Consider the following 17521-nt stretch of genomic DNA (forward strand, 5'->3'; position numbering starts at 1 on the left):
GGAAGATGATTCCACAGGAGAGGAGCCTGATAGCTGAAGGCTCTGGCTCCTGATCTACTTTTGGAGACTTTAGGGACCACGAGTAACCCTGCGTTCTCAGAGCGCAGTGTTCTGGTGGGATAATAAGGCACTATGAGCTCTCTAAGATATGACGGAGCTTGTCAAAGCTATGACTGAAAACTGTCCTTGCCGACTCTAACCTGTGTTGAGAAAGTGAGTTTTGTCATACAGTACATAAAGGTGGTTAATTCGAATTATGTTTGGTGCTGCAGGTAAGCCTCCCTCTGCGGCGTGATGGGACAGACGGTCAGGCTGTGGTGTTCTGGAGTCTTCAGCCAATTGGAGACAATCGTGCCGATATAACTATTAAAGACTTGGAGCCTCTAAGTGGGTCTGTGGTCTTCCTCTCCGGGCAGAGTGATGCTTCCATCAACTTCACTATCATGGCCGACAATATCCCGGAAGTCAACGAGACCTTACTGCTCACTCTGGATAGGTAGGGATGTTAAACTCTAAGAAAAGTTAGAGTTAATAACCAACATAATAATTCTTCATTTTGTTAGCTATCATTAAAGTGTATTGGACCCATCTGTTCCTGTGCCTATAAACATAACTGTGACTGTGAAGCTTATATTATGTGATGTTTTAGAGCCGTCTTATAAAACAAGATAGACTAGTAGAATAGGAAAGGCTGAGCGGGTGCCATCTTATCCCATCAGTCCTTTGGTTTTTGTGGAGATATTTTTGTGTGCGTGGTAGTAGTTTGGGGATGGGTTCATCTGTTAGTCTATGTTCTGATGAGAATGGCAGCTCTCTCTCCCTCCCACTCCTCCCCTGCAGGGTGGAGACTGCACGCTTTATAGTGTACTTCGGGTAAGTGGAGAGTGGAATGAACCTGGGCCTTTTGTGTGGCGTGAATCAGGACTTTGTTTTTCACAGAAGAGCCTACTTCAGGATTTCTGGGGGTCTTTGGTTAACGTGGGGATGAGGGGGACCAGGGTGGGGTGGGGGATTCAGCGATGGTGTGAAAAAAGGAAACCCAAAGGAGAGTGGTTTTTGGGAGTAAATAGAGAATCTTCTTTATGTGTTTCGCTCTAATTTAACCAGGCTTGATTGTGAACCCCTTTAAAGATGTCAATGTTTGTATGCATGCTGCGCCTTGGCCGTGACTGTTTGTTTGGAGTGCTTCATTTTGCAATGTCTTTGTCTCTAATTTACCCGTCATGTGATGCTTACTTGGCTCCGATTTTCTCAACATACACACACATGCACACACATACCCCCACAGAGCAATAAAGATGCAGGCATGGTGTTGACTGACATTGTTATTAAAAGTGGTCTAAACAGCAGGACCTCAACATATGGGGCCAATAATGAATGAGCATCACACAATACAAGGAATGCATTGTGAAGTTTGGATTAAAGTTGAGCTGTTTTCTCATTTGATATCACTCCATGTTTCAGAAGTGCAAAACACAACAACAAAAGAAGAAGTCCAAAAAAAACATGGCACAGTTTAATTCTGCTGCACAGTGGAGCCGAAGTGATTTGGATTTTAGTTGTAGTCACTTGCTGTTATGACGGGATACTGATTATGCGTGTATGTGTTGCAGGAGTAATGTTGAAAATCAGATCCTGAAAGCCGGCTTCACCAGCAGAGAGATTGTCATCATGGAGAATGATGACCCAGGGGGAGTCTTTGAGTTCTCCTCATACTCCAGAGGTCCATGGGTCATCAATGTGAGTATTGAAAGTGATACAAACAATGTAAAATCATTGTTAAATTAAACTCCACATATTGTTTTTTTTGTCTGTTGTCTCTGGTTCCGATCACATCTGTGTACTTTACATTTACCTAGGAGGGTGAGGCAGTGGAACTGCATGTGGTCAGAGCCCAGGGACAGCTGCTGAAACAGCTGGTGCGATATGCTGTCATGCCTTCAGGCAGCACTGAATTCTATGGCGCCACGGGCATCCTGGAGTTTAAACCAGGAGAGAGAGAGGTGGTAGTAGCACTTGTTGCCAAACCTGATGGGGTGCCTGAGGTAAGAATATGGTTGATTTGGACTTGATCTTTCATGACTTTTTGTTTTACAACAGTAAACAGTAAATATACAATATTTATTTAATAAAGTCCTGCCAGTGTGATAATGGTCAATTTTTGTTTAAGCTAGTGAAAAAAAAGTTATAAGTTAAGTTATTATCCTTTAAACCCGTATTTGCTTCATTAAAACTCTTTGTTCGTCTCTGCGTGTGTGTTTTGGTATATGTGTGTGCATACAGCTGGACGAGACTTTCTCAGTGGTACTTAGTAGCCACAGCACTCCACCCAGTCGCCTTGGCAACCACAGGGAGGTCAACATCACAGTGCGGAAGAACGACGACCCCTTTGGGGTCATTGAGTTCATCCAATCAGGACTGACCGTGGCCATCAATGAGAGCAAAGGGGACGACATTCACCAAGGTACTTTGAAGTAGCAGTCCTTTAGATAATAGTGATACTTTTCCATGTCAAGTGACACTCATTGGCACTTTAAATGGACCTAATTGGAGTGAAACACAGAACATTTGTCTGCATGTGGGATGAGCTGGACTTTGATTTAAGTCTGTGTACCAAGTTTGTGTAATGCTTTGGTCAACTTGTAGAGGATGTCTGGGTGACAAACACTGATGATGCAGTCTAATATTCAGTTTGATCCCGAGAACAGGGAGAAGCAAAAAGTTTCTCTCAGCCTCCTCAGAATATATCACCAGTCTTTCCTTTTAGCATGTAGGCATATACAAAAAACTTGAGCCAGACAAATACATTATTATTGTGTTCTGTACCATGATAGCCTAAATTGGAGGTAAAATGTCAAGAGAAAGTTTCATTAATGACTTTAAGGAAGGTTTTAATACTTCATCTCTGTCTTTTGTGATTCTCCTTCAGCGGTATACCCTGTAGTGAGGAACAGGGGTCACTTTGGAGAAGTGTCAGTTTCCTGGGTGTTGGAGCCAGCTCTGTCTGGAGACGTCAGCCCCCTCCAGGGAAACATCACCTTCATGAAGGGGGAGTTCCTCAAAAACCTCACTCTCTTCTCTGTACCTGATGAGGTAAAATGATAAACCAAATCGGGAGTGTGTTTAATCCAACTTGAGTTACATTTCCTAGTTTTAATTTTAATTTATGTTTCATTTAAGATCCCAGAGGACATGGAGAATTTCACCATCACAGTGTTGAATGCTACAGGTGGTGCAAGACTGGGAAACATACTCAGTGCCAATTTGCATATTAATAAGAATGATGACCCCATTTACTTTTCTGGTGAGTACACTGTTCTGGGTACTGTTTATGAAAAATCCTCTAAAATATTATATTGATGTGAAATAGCTTTTGTCATGACTCCTCTTTTATCTCTCTGTCTCCTCCCGTGTCTTGCCCTCTCCTTAGAACCTGTGGTCGTGCGGCTTCAGGAAGGTAGCATAGCGAACTTCACCGTATTGAGGGCAGGGCGGGCAGACTTTGTTGCCACGGTGATGTACCGTGTGGAATATGGTGATGCATCTCAAGGTGACCTCACCCTGCTGAGTAATGACACGTTGCTGGTGTATGACGTGGGTGAATGGATGAAAAACATCTCTGTGGCTGTGGAGGATGACAACATACCGGAGACTGATGAACCTTTTTACATCGTTCTCTACAACGCCACTGGTGAGTATGTGCTTCTGTTTAAAATGGGTTAGCACAGGGGTGAACTGTTCGTAATATAGTGGCTGTGTCATATCTTCCTATGCGTTGGTCCCTTGAGATAATAAAGACAATATAACCATGTCATAACATTCACTCTGAGAACTAAAGCAGCTTAAAGTCAGTTGCTTTTCTCATTTTTCAATTTGCTTTATAGTAGAAGAACCATCTCATCTCAAAACATCACCCTCTTCCCCCGTGTTTATCCTCTTGTCTTAACGCTAGTTGTGCTTGTACAGAAAGGAGTAGCTGGGTTATTTAGCATTGTTTGTGGTAACACTGAAAGCTCTCCTAATCCTAGTATTGTGTGTCAGGGATGGGAATGAAAGACCAGCGGGCCCCAACAGGACCTTAATTACCAGACTCCAGACTTTCTAAGACACAAAGACCGGCCACTCCACCGGCCTCGCTCTGTCTACTGATTGACATGGAGTAGAGTCGAGTAAGGGTTAGCCTCTGGTTCCTGCCAGGGGATGGTCCTTTATAGTGATTGTGTTAAAAGTCAATAACCCTCCTGTTAGAGGTCAATCAAACACATTCTGGGACTTTAACACTCTTTACCTTTCCTGTTTAATTAGGGGCAGATTTGCATGCCTGTTACAGTGTACTTGTAGTCCAGCAACTTGGAGTACTTGGGAGAGGTTATTGCAGTTGCGTAGATGCTATTTAAGCAAAAAATATCCCCATGTAGTTTTTATTCCTTCCTGTCTTAATAAAAACCTTAAAATATAATGGTTGTGGTTTATTAAAACTATGTCCTTGGCTTTATTCACTTTATCTCCTTTGCTGGGAGAAGCCTTTATTTTTGGACTCAAGTTTTTCATGATTGAGAAGCCCTGTCCTCTTGGGCTTGGTTACCATAGTTATGGTGTGCTATGTTAATTAAAGAGCTTCCCCCTATTGCATGAAATTAGGATGACAATTATAATATGACCAGTGCAATCCATGTCAGTCTATCTGTCTGTAGGTCCTGATCTAACCTGGTAATATGCATGTGTGCACAGGTGATGCTGTTGTGTATGGAGCAGACACAGCTACTGTGGTGATTGAGGCCAATGATGATGCCAATGGGATTTTCTCCCTTGAAGCCAGAGAGAAACCTGTGGAAGAGGGCAAGACCAATACATTTTAGTAAGGAACAGGTCTTCAATTTATACTTCTTTTGATTTAAAAGTTCTTTTTATGTTAGTTCAAGTTAAAAGTTTTTTTTCTATGCATTGACAAAACTCTTAAGTTGACGCTTTGAGATAGAAAGTTTTGCACCTATATTCTGTTACTGAAATTATTACTCTTTTATCTTCTGTCCCAGTGTCCTGCGTGCAAGGGGCCACTTTGGTAACGTTACAATCTTCTGGCAGTTGTTTGCCAATGACTCAGTGACCCCTCTGGAGGAGAACCAGGAGTTTACCAACACATCTGGCTCCATCACCTTCCCTACAGGGGAAGAGGCCAAGCCTATTGTCCTGGAGGCCATCTCAGATAAGCTTCCAGAGTTCAATGAGTTCTTCGTCCTCAGGCTGGTTAATATTTCAGGTGAGTTCAAGGTTAAAGTGACATCTTTGTCAAATTTAAGATATAATGCAGATCTTGCATTATAAAGCAAACTTATCATGAAATATTATTTGATTTATCAACTTTAAAATCTCAGTAATCAAAAGAAGTATTGTTGTCTTGGAAAGTCTTCAGCTCTGGTCCATAATTTCTTTAAGGTGGTTACCCGGGGGAAGGTGGACGACTCGCCGAGACTTCTCTGAATGCCTCGGTTCTCATCCCTTTCAATGATGACCCATTTGGTGTCTTTGCCATCGCTGACAGCAACCTGGACCAAGAAGTAGCTGAAGATGTACTCTCAGAGGATGATATGGATGATGTCACTTCCTTCACCATCCTCCGACAGCAGGGTACTTTCGGTGATGTGCGGGTCGCCTGGGAGATCGTTTCTGGCCGTTACCCAGAGGGCCTTCCTCTGATGGATGACCTGCTCCTTCTAGCTTCCTTCCCAGACGAAGTTGAGCTCAGGCCTCATGCCAGGCGACACCACTCAGCCACAGACACGTGGTTTTTCTCCGGGCTTCCAGGAGCTTATGGGACCATCTCCCCTGAGGATGGGCCTGCTGCTGTTGGAAACTTCACCTTCTCTGCTTGGCTGGTGCCCAGGCCAGACACGGACGGCTTCATAGTCTGCAAAGGAAACGGGAATGGGACCTTGTATTATGGAGTGAAGGTCCACACCAATGAGTCTCATGTCACGGTGATGCTGTATTATACAGTGATAGGATCAAACAGTCCCCAGGTAGCGCGGGCCACTGCTGAGAAGTTTTTGGAGGATAATGCCTGGTTACATGTCATCATTACTGTTGATGATGGGATTATTGAGTTCTTCCTAGACGGGAACCCTATTCCTGGAGGACTGAAGAGTATCAAAGGAGAGGGCATCACTGATGGTGAGCTATTTTATTAAACATATCATAGTGACAAAGGTCAGGTTGTTGAACATATAGTGTATATTATATCTCTGTTTGTTAGCTTCAGATTGTGTCTGCAGCTCCTATTTGCTGATACATTTTGTTTGTGTTTGGTTGTCGTGACTTTCAAGCACGTTCATGACATTTTTCTTGCCATTGCACCTTATGTTTGGGCATCAAAATTTGGCCTCTTCGCACCACTGTTAGCTGTTTCTTGTTCTTGTAATGATGATGTCATTGACGGCCTGTGTGTGAGTTTGTGAATCTGCTTTGTGTGTGTTTACGTGTGTGACTGTCTGGGGAGAGAGTTCTAAGCTTCTCTGTCGTTGTACACATATGGCATAATAGCAAGTCTTAACTTAGTACAAGCATAATGCATGCACACCGTCACACACACTAATGCACATTTACACACACACACACATGCGCCCACTTCTCAGTCACTTCCTCATTGTTCAGGACTACTGGGACTCTGCTATGCTTGAGTGACCACTTAGCCTCAGCGCTGCTGGATATTGTTACTGCTAAAGGGAATCAGCCGGCATCTTCTTTTCTTTCTATTCTCTCTAATTAACGGAGACAATAGTCACAGTCTGTATTGGACCAAAAGCTCCCAGAGGGGAAATATTCTGATGGTTCTTTGGCTAACTTCAATCACAGTGGATGTATACATAATCATCAATCATGTCATGTGTTATTGTCTGCTACTGGTAACTCAAACCACAGGGAATTGTTTTGTGTCAGGGCTTTATACTTGCTCACTGTGGCAGATTTGTCCCATTTTGCACAAGCAAAGGAAGCGATAGGCATGAGAGGTGTACATATATGAATGAGTAATGAGACAGATTGGACCTGGACAATTGGTGGCCTTAATCAAGATTTTGTTTGTGATCGCAACAGCATTTCCTCCATCATTAACAAATAATACAATTATATGAGCCTTGTTATTATGATGGTACAGATTGACCTCTGGGTCAAAAAAAGTCCCAATAGTCAGTATAAAAATTTAGATTTAGTTGCAATTATCTCACCAGATCTCAGGTCAACTAAAATGTTATAGAGAAAGTTTACCCTAAAATCAAAAATGCACGTTTTTCCTCTTACCTGTAATGCTGCTTGTTGGCATCACTGCACAGAAGGAAGTGTGCATCTACTGCTAGCTCACCTAGCACCACTGAGCTAACCGTACAGCTCAGCCGAAGAGAACACTATCAACGTTTACATCTACATCACTGTCACAAGCATGAGCTTCTCGTGCATGAGTAGATGCACACTCACTTCTGCACGGTGATTGGGTTGGTGGATGTAGTTCGGTAGAATGATGAAACTGCTCACAACAAGGTCTGTGGATTATCTTGAGTAATGGAAAGAGACATTGTTGTTGAGTTTTTAGAACTTTTTTTTTTTGGTGCTTTGAGCACCACAAGTGCCATCTAGTTTCATTATGTTGGAGAGAAGGCAGACATCTCTACGGCCGATATCTCCAGCTCACACCAAAACAATCCAGGCTGATAAATAGTGCTATAGGTAAGAGGAAAATATGTATTTTTGATTTTTGGGGGTGAACTGTCCCTTTCAGTTACAGAATCTCAGGTGCGAGTTAAATTAAATCAAATAATATTTGATGTACTAGTATTACTCTATAAAATAAATGTATCAGCCTGTGATTTTAGCGTGCAAAACGATAAAAGAGATATGACTGTCTGACAATTATTTTCAAAAGTGAGAGCTTCAAGAATTTATTATTTATAAACTATTTAATGGGTACTGCATCTCTGAAAGCCCCCAAAGATGCACTGAAACTTGTTCAAAACACAGTGATCTTATTGGAACAGAATACAGTGAATACATCGACAGTTGATGAGTAGGCGTGTGTGTATGGCTGGTGACAGCTTGTGACCCAGCACCACATTAATTGACTGAATGTCTCCAGATTAAACAGATTATTTTTGGCCATTACTATATTCTTGCTTTGTGTCTTTCTACTCCAGGACCTGCGACAGTGTTTATTGGGTCAGATCCTGAGGGTGAACAGCAGTACACAGGCCTCCTCCAGGATGTCCGCCTCTACAGGACTAAGCTGAACCGCAGCCAAATCCACGAGCTTCACACCCAGCCTGCTAAAACAGACCTGCGTAACATCTCAGGTTATCTCCGGTACAGGCAGGACGAGAGGCAGAAGTCGTTTGTGGTGGAGGTCAGGGATGATAATGAGGAGGAGGGAGAGGAGGTGTTCTACCTACAGTTGGTAGCAGTTCAAGGTGGAGCGCGCCTGCCTTTCCCCAGACCCATCGCTACTTTGCGAGTCATGAAGAGTGACAATGCCAATGGGCTTTTTGGATTCACTGGTGCCTGCATACCTGATGTAAGTTCAGATATTAGTCAGTGGCATTTATAGGACCATTTTTGCAGCTCTGGGCACCCATAAGCACCCCACATACACTTCTGAACAAGCCCGAGTCTAAATGACCTCTATAAAAGAAGCATTTATTAATCACTTAGTAGTGTTTAAAGAGAAATGATATGCATAGAAACACATGTAATGTAAACCGACTGGTTTGTCAGTCCCTGTCCTGCTGCATATTTCATCAGTCTTCATGCCTGGCTGCAGAGAGAGCACGCTCTCCGTTTTTAGTTGGATCAGATGCGTGGGCTCTCATGTTGGCCCTTCTCAGGTAGAGCGACAGCTGGTGAAGCTGCAGCAGGTCTGTCAGTCTTAAGGCATTCCTGTAGAAGTGGATCAGGAGTTCCAGCACTGGAAATGGGAGCTCTAGTTCCTCGTTTCCATCAGCACAACAGGTGGCAGGGCTGCGGATGGCATTCCATCAGAACTAGAGGATCTTCTTTAGGTCCTAGATCCTTTGGGGATAAATAGACGTAAAGGCATGTGGGCTATCAGGTGTTTTCCCTCTAAATCACATTATGACTGTGCTGGAATTAGACTGGGTCATTAACATTATTTGTAAGACTAGTTAATTTAAGCATTCAGTATGTATAAGTTCCCACAGTGGTTGAAAATTAATTGACATTTTTATTCCCTTGTTTCTCTTCATAGACCACTGAGGAGGGCTCCACTGTCTCTTGTGTGATTGAGCGTATGCGTGGATCTCTGGACCACGTTTATGTCAACTACAGTGTTACCCATCTGGATAGCTTGGACAGTGAGACGCCAGCCCATCAGGATTTTGTTAATGCCACTGGAGCTGTGCTTTTCATGCCTGGACAGCGCTCGGAGGTGTTTGTACTGTGCGCGTGTGTGTGTGTATGTGTGTGAGGGAGAAAGAGAGAGAGTGACTCAGTGGTTGGACTTGTATTAATGTGATCTTGTATGAACTGGGGAAAACCCCTCTGAGTTTATTCAGGGCCACACAGAGCGCAGCCACTCAATGTCATGTACACTGTATTTACACATCAGCGTATTGATTTCAAATGAATACTGTATGTCCAGTTTACAGTAACAGCAGTATGTTACAGTCACCCTATTGCCATGTTTTAGACAACCAGCTCCACCTAGTGGCCGGTTGTTTGTGACTTTACTGATGTCAACAGGTGCCGGCTGATAATTAAGCTTTTATTGACTACTGAAATACAGGCTCTTTTTTTAAGCGTGCAGCCTGGATTTGAAAATGAAACTTATCTGTGTACATTTTTCTCTTAGGTGTTGAACCTGTTGGTGCTGGATGATAATCTCCCAGAGCTGGCGGAGTCCTTTCAGATCACACTGGTGTCAGCAGAGTCTGCTGACGGGAAGCCGGGCTCCACACCCACCAGTGGTGCAAGCATTGACCCAAATAACTCTGTCAACACTGTCACTGTCACAGCTAGTGACCATCCCTATGGTATTCACCCGCATGCCTAAAAAACAGTACTGTTTTACATTCAGTGTTGCTATTCTTAGCAAAAAGCAATCCATACTTCTAAGATTATATTGTTTACAGTGGTTTAATAGATCAGCTAATTTTTTTCTCTCTGTCTTCCTCTTATTTGCATCATCCCTGCTACTTCATCACACCTATCCCCTCCTTCTTATTACATTCACCCCTATTTCTTTTCTTTTAACCATCACTATAACACACACGCCCTTCTCTAATCCAGGCCTGCTGCAGTTTCAGCCCAGCCCTCCAGCAGAGGGATTAATCTCTCCAGCATTAGAACCTGCCCACATAACTGTTAATGAGGAAGATGGACAAGTGCGTCTGCTGGTGGCCAGGGCTCAAGGGCTTTTGGGAAGGGTCATGGTAGGATATAGGACGACTCCATTCACAGCGTCCAGCCCTGAAGACTACGAGGTTTGCTTCCACTCTTTAATCTCACTGATTCATACACGCCGATGATGTATTGATGAACTAATTCCCTGGTTACCTCTTCCTCTGTCTTCCACTGCAGGACTCAGAGGGCATGCTGGACTTTCTTCCTGGGGAGAGGTTAAAGTTCATCACTGTGACCATCGTAGACAATCCTGTCCCTGAGCTGGACAAGATTTTTAGAGTGGAGCTCTACAATGCTGATGGAGGAGGTGAGAGATTTGAGCCCAAAATCATGACGGTACTGTTTTTATTAGTTTGTGTACATTCTGGTATACTGTGAGCTTTAGAACTACTTTTCACTGTTTTGTACATTTTTATTAGACATTATTAGAGCTGAACTGATCCTGTATTCTGCCCTACTGTTTTTGTGTGCTTTGTGTGCTGTGCTCCTGTGTGCTTCCTCATACCCACCTACCTACGCGACAACCTGCCTCCCCACATTCCCGTTTGCCCTTTCTTGTCTGCTCCTCTGGTGTGACTCTAACCTGGTGTGACACTTGTGTGATCCTCGTGTGTGATCCATCAGTGGATCAGTTTCTCCGTAGTGAAGGAAGTGGTAGTGGGGAGAGTGACTCTGACTTCCTCCTTCCATCCTATCACCACCACGGTAAGTATCCCCCTCCTTTATTTCCCAGACAGCTTCTCGTCTCCATTCCTTCACCCCCACACACACATGATCTCTCACTTCCTAAGACCACATATCTCAAAGCCCAGTTCTATTAGGGATCAAGTGATATGTTGCTGTGGCTGACAAGCAATATTTTGATCTGATATTTAATAACTTCACTATCCAACATAGTACACAGAGAAAAATTCATCCCTAACACTTCATGAGTTGGCGTCTTTAAACTCGGTTTTGGTGTACATACACACACACATATCTGAAGGTGTGTGCGGGCGTATGCATGTGTGTTCAATTGTGTGTGGTATTTACTTTGTACTGTGACCCCTGTGAGAGGTGCCCAAGCAGAGGGATGTGGGAAAAGCAAATAGCCTTTCATAGGCAGTAGGGGTAAGTGGTAGACAAAAAGTGTCAGAGAACCCAGTGTTTCACACTAAATGTGGGCTGCTGTCACCTGCTCTAAAATAACCCCCAAACACTGTATGAAGCTTTGATTTTAATCTGATGCTCTGGACAGTTATTCCACTCTATTTAGTGGTATAAAGATGTGTGTTGTTATTGGGCTATTTCTATTACAGTCCCTCTTGATTGGTTAAAAGATCATTGTCACATTTCCATTCCCTCCTCTCTGACTACTGGGTCCTTTTTATTTACTTCAAACTGAAACAAAATGTATCACCAAAAAGTAACACAAGGTCTGGTGTTTTGTCTGTAGCCAGCCTGGGAGCTGCAGCCCGTATCACAGTAACCATTGCCGCCTCTGATGATGCCCATGGAGTGTTTCAGTTCAGTCCTGAATCTCTGTCTGTTAATGGGACAGAACCTGAGGATGGACGCAGCGCTGTGGTCCTGCAGGTCAGTGAAATACACAGTTTGAAAATAAGGAAGTGCCCAGTGAGGCTCAGATGAGATAGATGCTTCCTTGTGTTTGCATTAGCAAGTCATGATGTTTAAGGGACAGTTCGCTACAAAGTCAAGAATATATATTTTTCCTCTTACCTGTAGTTCTGTTTATCAATCTAGGTGGATCGGTCCTTTGGTGATCTCTCCAACGTAACTGTGTATTGGGAGGTTGATCCCAGTTCTGAGGGGGAGTTAATCAGCAGGTCTGGAAACATCTCCTTTGGTGTGGGTCAGAGATCAGAGAACATCATCATCAACGTGGCCCAGGATGACATCCCTGAGTTGGACAAGAGTTTCAACGTGTCTTTGGTTAACGTCTCCCACGGTCGTCTGGGTGTCCATACATCTGCTACTCTGACTGTTCTCGCCAGCAACAATCCTTACGGTGTTTTTGTATTCGCTAATGCAACGAGGTCTGTCCGACTTCCTGAAGCTGACTCAACTGTCTCCCTCACCATCGTGCGACAGAGAGGCCTGATGGGTCAGGTGTGTCCCACTGTATAAGTTTTAGAAATGTATTGGATGTATAGAAATTAAAGCCTCTCGTGATTGTGTTTCTTTGACTTTGAATAAATAAATAACCGAAAATGATAGATGCTTACATGTAGCTTATGTTTATGGTGTTTTCCATTTTTTAACTTGTCTAGGTGCGAATCACTTATGAGACACTAAAGGAGACAGATCCAGAACCTTACAGGACCCCTGGGGTGGGCCGAGCCACTGAAGGGCGGGATTTTGTTCCCCTCTTGGATTCTGTTGTGTTCTTGGCCAATCAGAGTGAAGCAAACATCACCCTCCGAGTGCTGGATGATGAAGATCCAGAAAGGGATGAGTCAGTGTTTGTGAAGTTGATCAGTGTTCAGCTCATCAAGGGAGAGCAGGAGAGGCTTAGTAAGATACTGACACCCCCACCATGGGAAGATTTTACCTGACACATTTATTTAAGATGTAATGATACTTCAACCAGGCTACACTAAACTTTCCTGTCACTGTTCCCTCCAGTTTCCAATTCCCCTTCTCTGGGCCCCAGGACTGACATTGTAGCCCAGGTGATTGTGGAGGCCAGCGACGATGCTTTTGGAGTCCTCCAGCTGTCGGCTTCTGCTGTCAGTGTAGCTGAGGACTACGTTGGACCCATAATAAATGTTACACGTGTTGGGGGGATTTTTGCTGACGTATCTGTCAAGTTCCGAGCAGTGCCTTTGACCGCCAGAGTCAGTAAGTGTTGGGCGTGGAGCATGGATTTCAGTCTTTCTCTGTATGATTTGTGTGTGAGCAGGCAGGACATGTCCATGTGTTTGTGCATGTGTGCAATCCTACAGGTGAAGACTACAGCGTAGCCTCCACTGATGTGGTCCTCCTAGAAGGGGAGTCCAGTAAATCTGTACCCATCTATGTCATAAATGATGTGGTACCTGAGCTGGAGGAGACCTTTCTCATCGAGCTGATCAACCAGACTACCGGAGGAGCTCTCCTGGGGGAGCTCACACGTGCCATCATCACCATACTGCCTTCTGACGACCCTTTTGGTGCCTTTGGTGAGTAGACATTATTCAGGTTATGTTTCAGTCTTTTCATCTTATTTTGGACAGTTTCTCGATGTTGAGCAAGTTCTCAATTTTACTTCTATCTAGTCTTCCAAGCTGCTCCAGTTACCATAGAGGAACCAGGGTCTAACTCCATTGAGGTCACGTTGCCTATAGTGCGTAACGCCGGCACTATTGGCACAGTGGTCGTCCAGTGGCAGGCCACTGTCAATGGTAAACTAGCAGTGGGGGACATCCGACCCACATCAGGAGAGGTGAAATTCGCTCCCGGAGAGACCATGAAGACGCTCCGAGTGGAGATTTTAGCTGACGATGTCCCTGAAATCACAGAGGTGAGAAGCTGGCAGGGAAAATTTGAATTATGTGAAATGATACAACCTTTCAAATAGTTAACATTATTTGGTTACAATACCTATTACACACCTTCTGTCTTTTCTAGAAAATTAAAGTGGAGCTTACTGGTGCCAGTAATGGAGGAAGCCTTGGTGCAGATACGTCTGTTGACATAATAGTGCCTGAAAATGACAACCCATATGGGATAGTGTACTTTGAACAGTCTGTTTACCGCCTTCAGGAGCCGCTGGAGGGAGTTTATCATGCCAATATAAGTGTCCGAAGGAGGTACTGTTAATTATTGTTTTCTTCCGGAATAATGGTTTTATTTTAAGCTTTTTATGTACTCCTATGTTAAACCCCCCTTTCCAATCTGCTGTCTTGTCTGTGTCATCCCTATTGCTTTAATTCCAGAGGTGGCCACTTTGGTCGCTTGGAGATCGTGTACAGCACCTCTGAGATCGACATTGTCGGCTTGGCTCAGGCTGACGGCCAGGACCTGCTAATGTACTATAACCCTCCAAAACCAGGTGCTCCATCTACCGCCCCCATTAGGACAGTTAACATCACTGGTCAGGGTGACCCCCTGGCTGCATGTGCCGCTGCCTGTCTGAGAGAGCGTGCCTGCCAGGCTTTCTCTCTGTCGTCAGGGGTGAGCCCAGCATCCTGCACGTGGGTGACTTCAGGGGTTGACCAGCTGACGGCTAAATCTCAGGTTATGACTTATGTCAAAAACATCACAGCAGCTGCTGTCCTGTTCAGTGCCCAGGCTGTGGCGGGGAGCGATTACAGCCCTGTGACAGCTCAAAGTGCCTTCATGGAAGATGGGTCTGGGGTCGCTAACGTCACAGTCCCAATCTTGACTGATAAATTTCCTGAAATGGATGAGAGCTTCTTCATACAGATCTTAAAGGTAAAAACCTCTATTGCCTTGTGTTATTTATGGCTTTATTTGTTTAACTGGTATTTTCTTTTAACTGTATATCAAATAAAATGTTTTACCATGTGTTGTTTAAAGGTAGAGCTGGTAAATCTGACTGTGGAACAGAAGAACCAGCCCTCGATCGGCCAGCCAGACAAAGCCGTGGTCACTATAGGGATCAATGGAGATGCATTCGGTGTATTTTTGATATACAGCCTTAGTCCCAACACCACCAATGACGGGCTCTATTTAGAGGTTCGAGAAGAGCCCTCAGTTGTGGTGCCTCTTGTTATAGAGAGGAGAGGAGGGAATCTTGGCACTGTCACCGTAGAGTGGAGGTTTGTTGGAGGAATGGCCACACCAGATGCCGACTTCACTGGGAGTGGAGGGACTCTGGTTTTTGACGGTATGTGAATCACACACTGATTAGCAATAGCATGTAGTCTTATAATTCTCTATCAAGAATTATGTAAAAAGCCGCATCAAATGTCCAATTAAACAGCATGTGTGTACTTTATCCTCTCCGCCTACAGGTGATCTGAAGAAGACAATAGAGATAGTAATCAGAGATGATATTGAGCCAGAGGACAACGAGAGCCTCATGATTGGTCTTGTTAATACGGAGGGAGGAAGTCGGATCCTGCCCAGCTCTGACACCGTAACCATAGTGATACTGGCTAACGATAATGTGGCTGGGATAATAGGATTTCATCCAGCCTCACGTTCTGTCATCGCCAGAGAAGGTGGGTAGTTGTCTTGGATAATTTTCAAGTGTGTTTGGATTTTCAGTCTGTCCAGGAAAAATATCACTCCCAATTTTTTAAATTCCAAAACCTCTCCACTGTCACTAGAGATGTGTCCTCATTATGTATGAGTGCAAACGTAAGGGAATGCACTCAGAGTAATGGCGGCATGTAGCAACAGGTGGGCTCTGTGGTTGTCTGTCATTGTGTTGAAATTATGTATGCATGAGCGGTTGAAGTGTCCCTGAGCATAATCCATACAGTTAGAGACCTTGAGTTGCCTCTACTGGCACCTACAGTATAAATAAAGGATTTCACATTGGACGTCCATAAATGTATCCATCTTTACAAACCTATGTTTGAACTTGTATTTCATTTTACAGGTGAGAGGCTGTCCTTATTAGTGTTGAGAACAGCTCCAGCTTTGGGTAATGTCACTGTGGACTGGACTGTTCAGGGGCCCCTTGTACACAGAACCTTCAGCCAAACCTCAGGGACACTTTTCTTCACTGAGGTAAATATTAAATGGAAATCATTGATCAGATTATTGTTGGATTAAACACATTTATTGCACAGTATGGTGGTTCTCCTGTGTAGGTGGCTGAAGGTATCAACCACAGAGCTTATAAAGTCAACTAAAAAAGATGAAATTGAATTGTCTCCAGGACTAATTATGTATTTGGGATGTTTCTCCTTCAGAGAGAACTAAATGGCACCATAGCCCTGCAGCTCCTTGAGGATGCCACACCAGAGGACAAAGATGAATACAAAGTTTCCTTGTCCAACGTACAAACGTTCGGTAATGCATTTGCTCTTAGTATCTTTGTGGTCGATAATTGGGCGTGAAAATGGAAATATCTCAAAATAAGCCTTGTCAGGATTCTTACACAGATTAATGTTCCCCTGACTTCCACACAGGTGTTGCGGTGACAGGCCATGCTGCCCTGGATGTTCAGGGCAGTGAGGCGGTGCTTACTGTGGACACCAGCGACCAGCCCTATGGGCTGCTGACCATCGCCCCTTCATCTCTCAGGGTGACCACAGAGGAACGAGACCGAACTATAAACATCTACGTCAATAGAGAGTTTGGAGCCTCAGGTGAGTGTGAACACAAAAATGTGTACTAAATGAATGAATGGATTCCCTTTTAATTAATTCATTTCAATTATTACCTGGTGACTGAAATCATACCTAATGTTTGTGTACAGGAGCAGTAAATATCACGTATGAGGTTATAAGAGGTTCTCTACAAGACATGACCCAGCTGGAGGGTGCTCTCGCTGAACCTGGGCAAGACTTTATCTCTGGTACTGGTTCTGTAATCCTTCAAGATGGGCAGACCTCTGTTGCCATCCCTGTCACCATATTGGAGGTAAAGGTCTTGGCTATTTTCCATTTTCATTTGTCTTTCATCAAACTCAACACCTCAGACCAGACTGTTTTTTCCACAACATTGTGCCATGATTTGTCCTTCCATTCATCTTTTTTGTTTTCTGATTACTGCATCATTTGTGGGATTACAATGTTAACTTTTTTTGAACAAGATGACGAAATGGATATTAGTTCTCAGCCAGTATAAGCTCTTATTTTCTTTGTGAGACAAGCTCTAAATCCTTGAAGCAGATTTGTTTGAATGTGGAATTTAAAAGCTTTTTATTCCTGTTTGTTTTAACAGGATGACATTCCTGAGTTGCAGGAGTTCTTCCTCGTCAACATAACATCAGCAGTACTCATCACAACTCTTGCCACTGTTCCCCAACTCGGTATGGAGCTAATCTGCACTAAAGTTGTTACTAAATTTATTTAATCACCTTAGGCCATTGTAGACAGATGTGCCATCATAGTGCCGAATTACATAAATTACATTATTGAAATTGTTTGATTTCTGTCATTGTTTCTCTGTTTCCTCCATTTTTTTCAAGAGCTGCAATAATTAATCAATTAGTTGACAA

General features: G+C 43.7%; 1 protein-coding gene across 2 annotated transcripts in view; it reads left to right on the forward strand.

Annotated features, from left to right (window-relative positions):
- The window catches only part of adgrv1 (adhesion G protein-coupled receptor V1), a 131112-nt gene that overhangs the window by 28294 nt on the left and 85297 nt on the right, over nucleotides 1-17521 (forward strand). For both annotated transcript variants that reach the window (XM_050050818.1, XM_050050819.1), the window contains exons 12-42: nucleotides 273-496; nucleotides 1614-1740; nucleotides 1860-2045; nucleotides 2284-2464; nucleotides 2930-3093; nucleotides 3181-3304; nucleotides 3431-3691; nucleotides 4732-4858; nucleotides 5037-5260; nucleotides 5437-6171; nucleotides 8184-8557; nucleotides 9248-9427; nucleotides 9851-10031; nucleotides 10288-10481; nucleotides 10579-10708; nucleotides 11026-11106; nucleotides 11837-11976; nucleotides 12145-12510; nucleotides 12672-12915; nucleotides 13027-13242; nucleotides 13347-13562; nucleotides 13659-13903; nucleotides 14011-14192; nucleotides 14319-14817; nucleotides 14923-15232; nucleotides 15360-15569; nucleotides 15953-16083; nucleotides 16269-16368; nucleotides 16488-16667; nucleotides 16778-16941; nucleotides 17245-17332. In XM_050050818.1, coding sequence (XP_049906775.1) covers nucleotides 273-496; nucleotides 1614-1740; nucleotides 1860-2045; nucleotides 2284-2464; nucleotides 2930-3093; nucleotides 3181-3304; nucleotides 3431-3691; nucleotides 4732-4858; nucleotides 5037-5260; nucleotides 5437-6171; nucleotides 8184-8557; nucleotides 9248-9427; nucleotides 9851-10031; nucleotides 10288-10481; nucleotides 10579-10708; nucleotides 11026-11106; nucleotides 11837-11976; nucleotides 12145-12510; nucleotides 12672-12915; nucleotides 13027-13242; nucleotides 13347-13562; nucleotides 13659-13903; nucleotides 14011-14192; nucleotides 14319-14817; nucleotides 14923-15232; nucleotides 15360-15569; nucleotides 15953-16083; nucleotides 16269-16368; nucleotides 16488-16667; nucleotides 16778-16941; nucleotides 17245-17332 — 6784 coding nt within the window. The remainder of the gene's footprint in view (nucleotides 1-272; nucleotides 497-1613; nucleotides 1741-1859; nucleotides 2046-2283; nucleotides 2465-2929; nucleotides 3094-3180; nucleotides 3305-3430; nucleotides 3692-4731; nucleotides 4859-5036; nucleotides 5261-5436; nucleotides 6172-8183; nucleotides 8558-9247; nucleotides 9428-9850; nucleotides 10032-10287; nucleotides 10482-10578; nucleotides 10709-11025; nucleotides 11107-11836; nucleotides 11977-12144; nucleotides 12511-12671; nucleotides 12916-13026; nucleotides 13243-13346; nucleotides 13563-13658; nucleotides 13904-14010; nucleotides 14193-14318; nucleotides 14818-14922; nucleotides 15233-15359; nucleotides 15570-15952; nucleotides 16084-16268; nucleotides 16369-16487; nucleotides 16668-16777; nucleotides 16942-17244; nucleotides 17333-17521) is intronic.

Source organism: Epinephelus moara, chromosome 8 (genome assembly GCF_006386435.1).
Source record: "Epinephelus moara isolate mb chromosome 8, YSFRI_EMoa_1.0, whole genome shotgun sequence".
Taxonomy (NCBI): Eukaryota; Metazoa; Chordata; class Actinopteri; order Perciformes; family Serranidae; genus Epinephelus; species Epinephelus moara.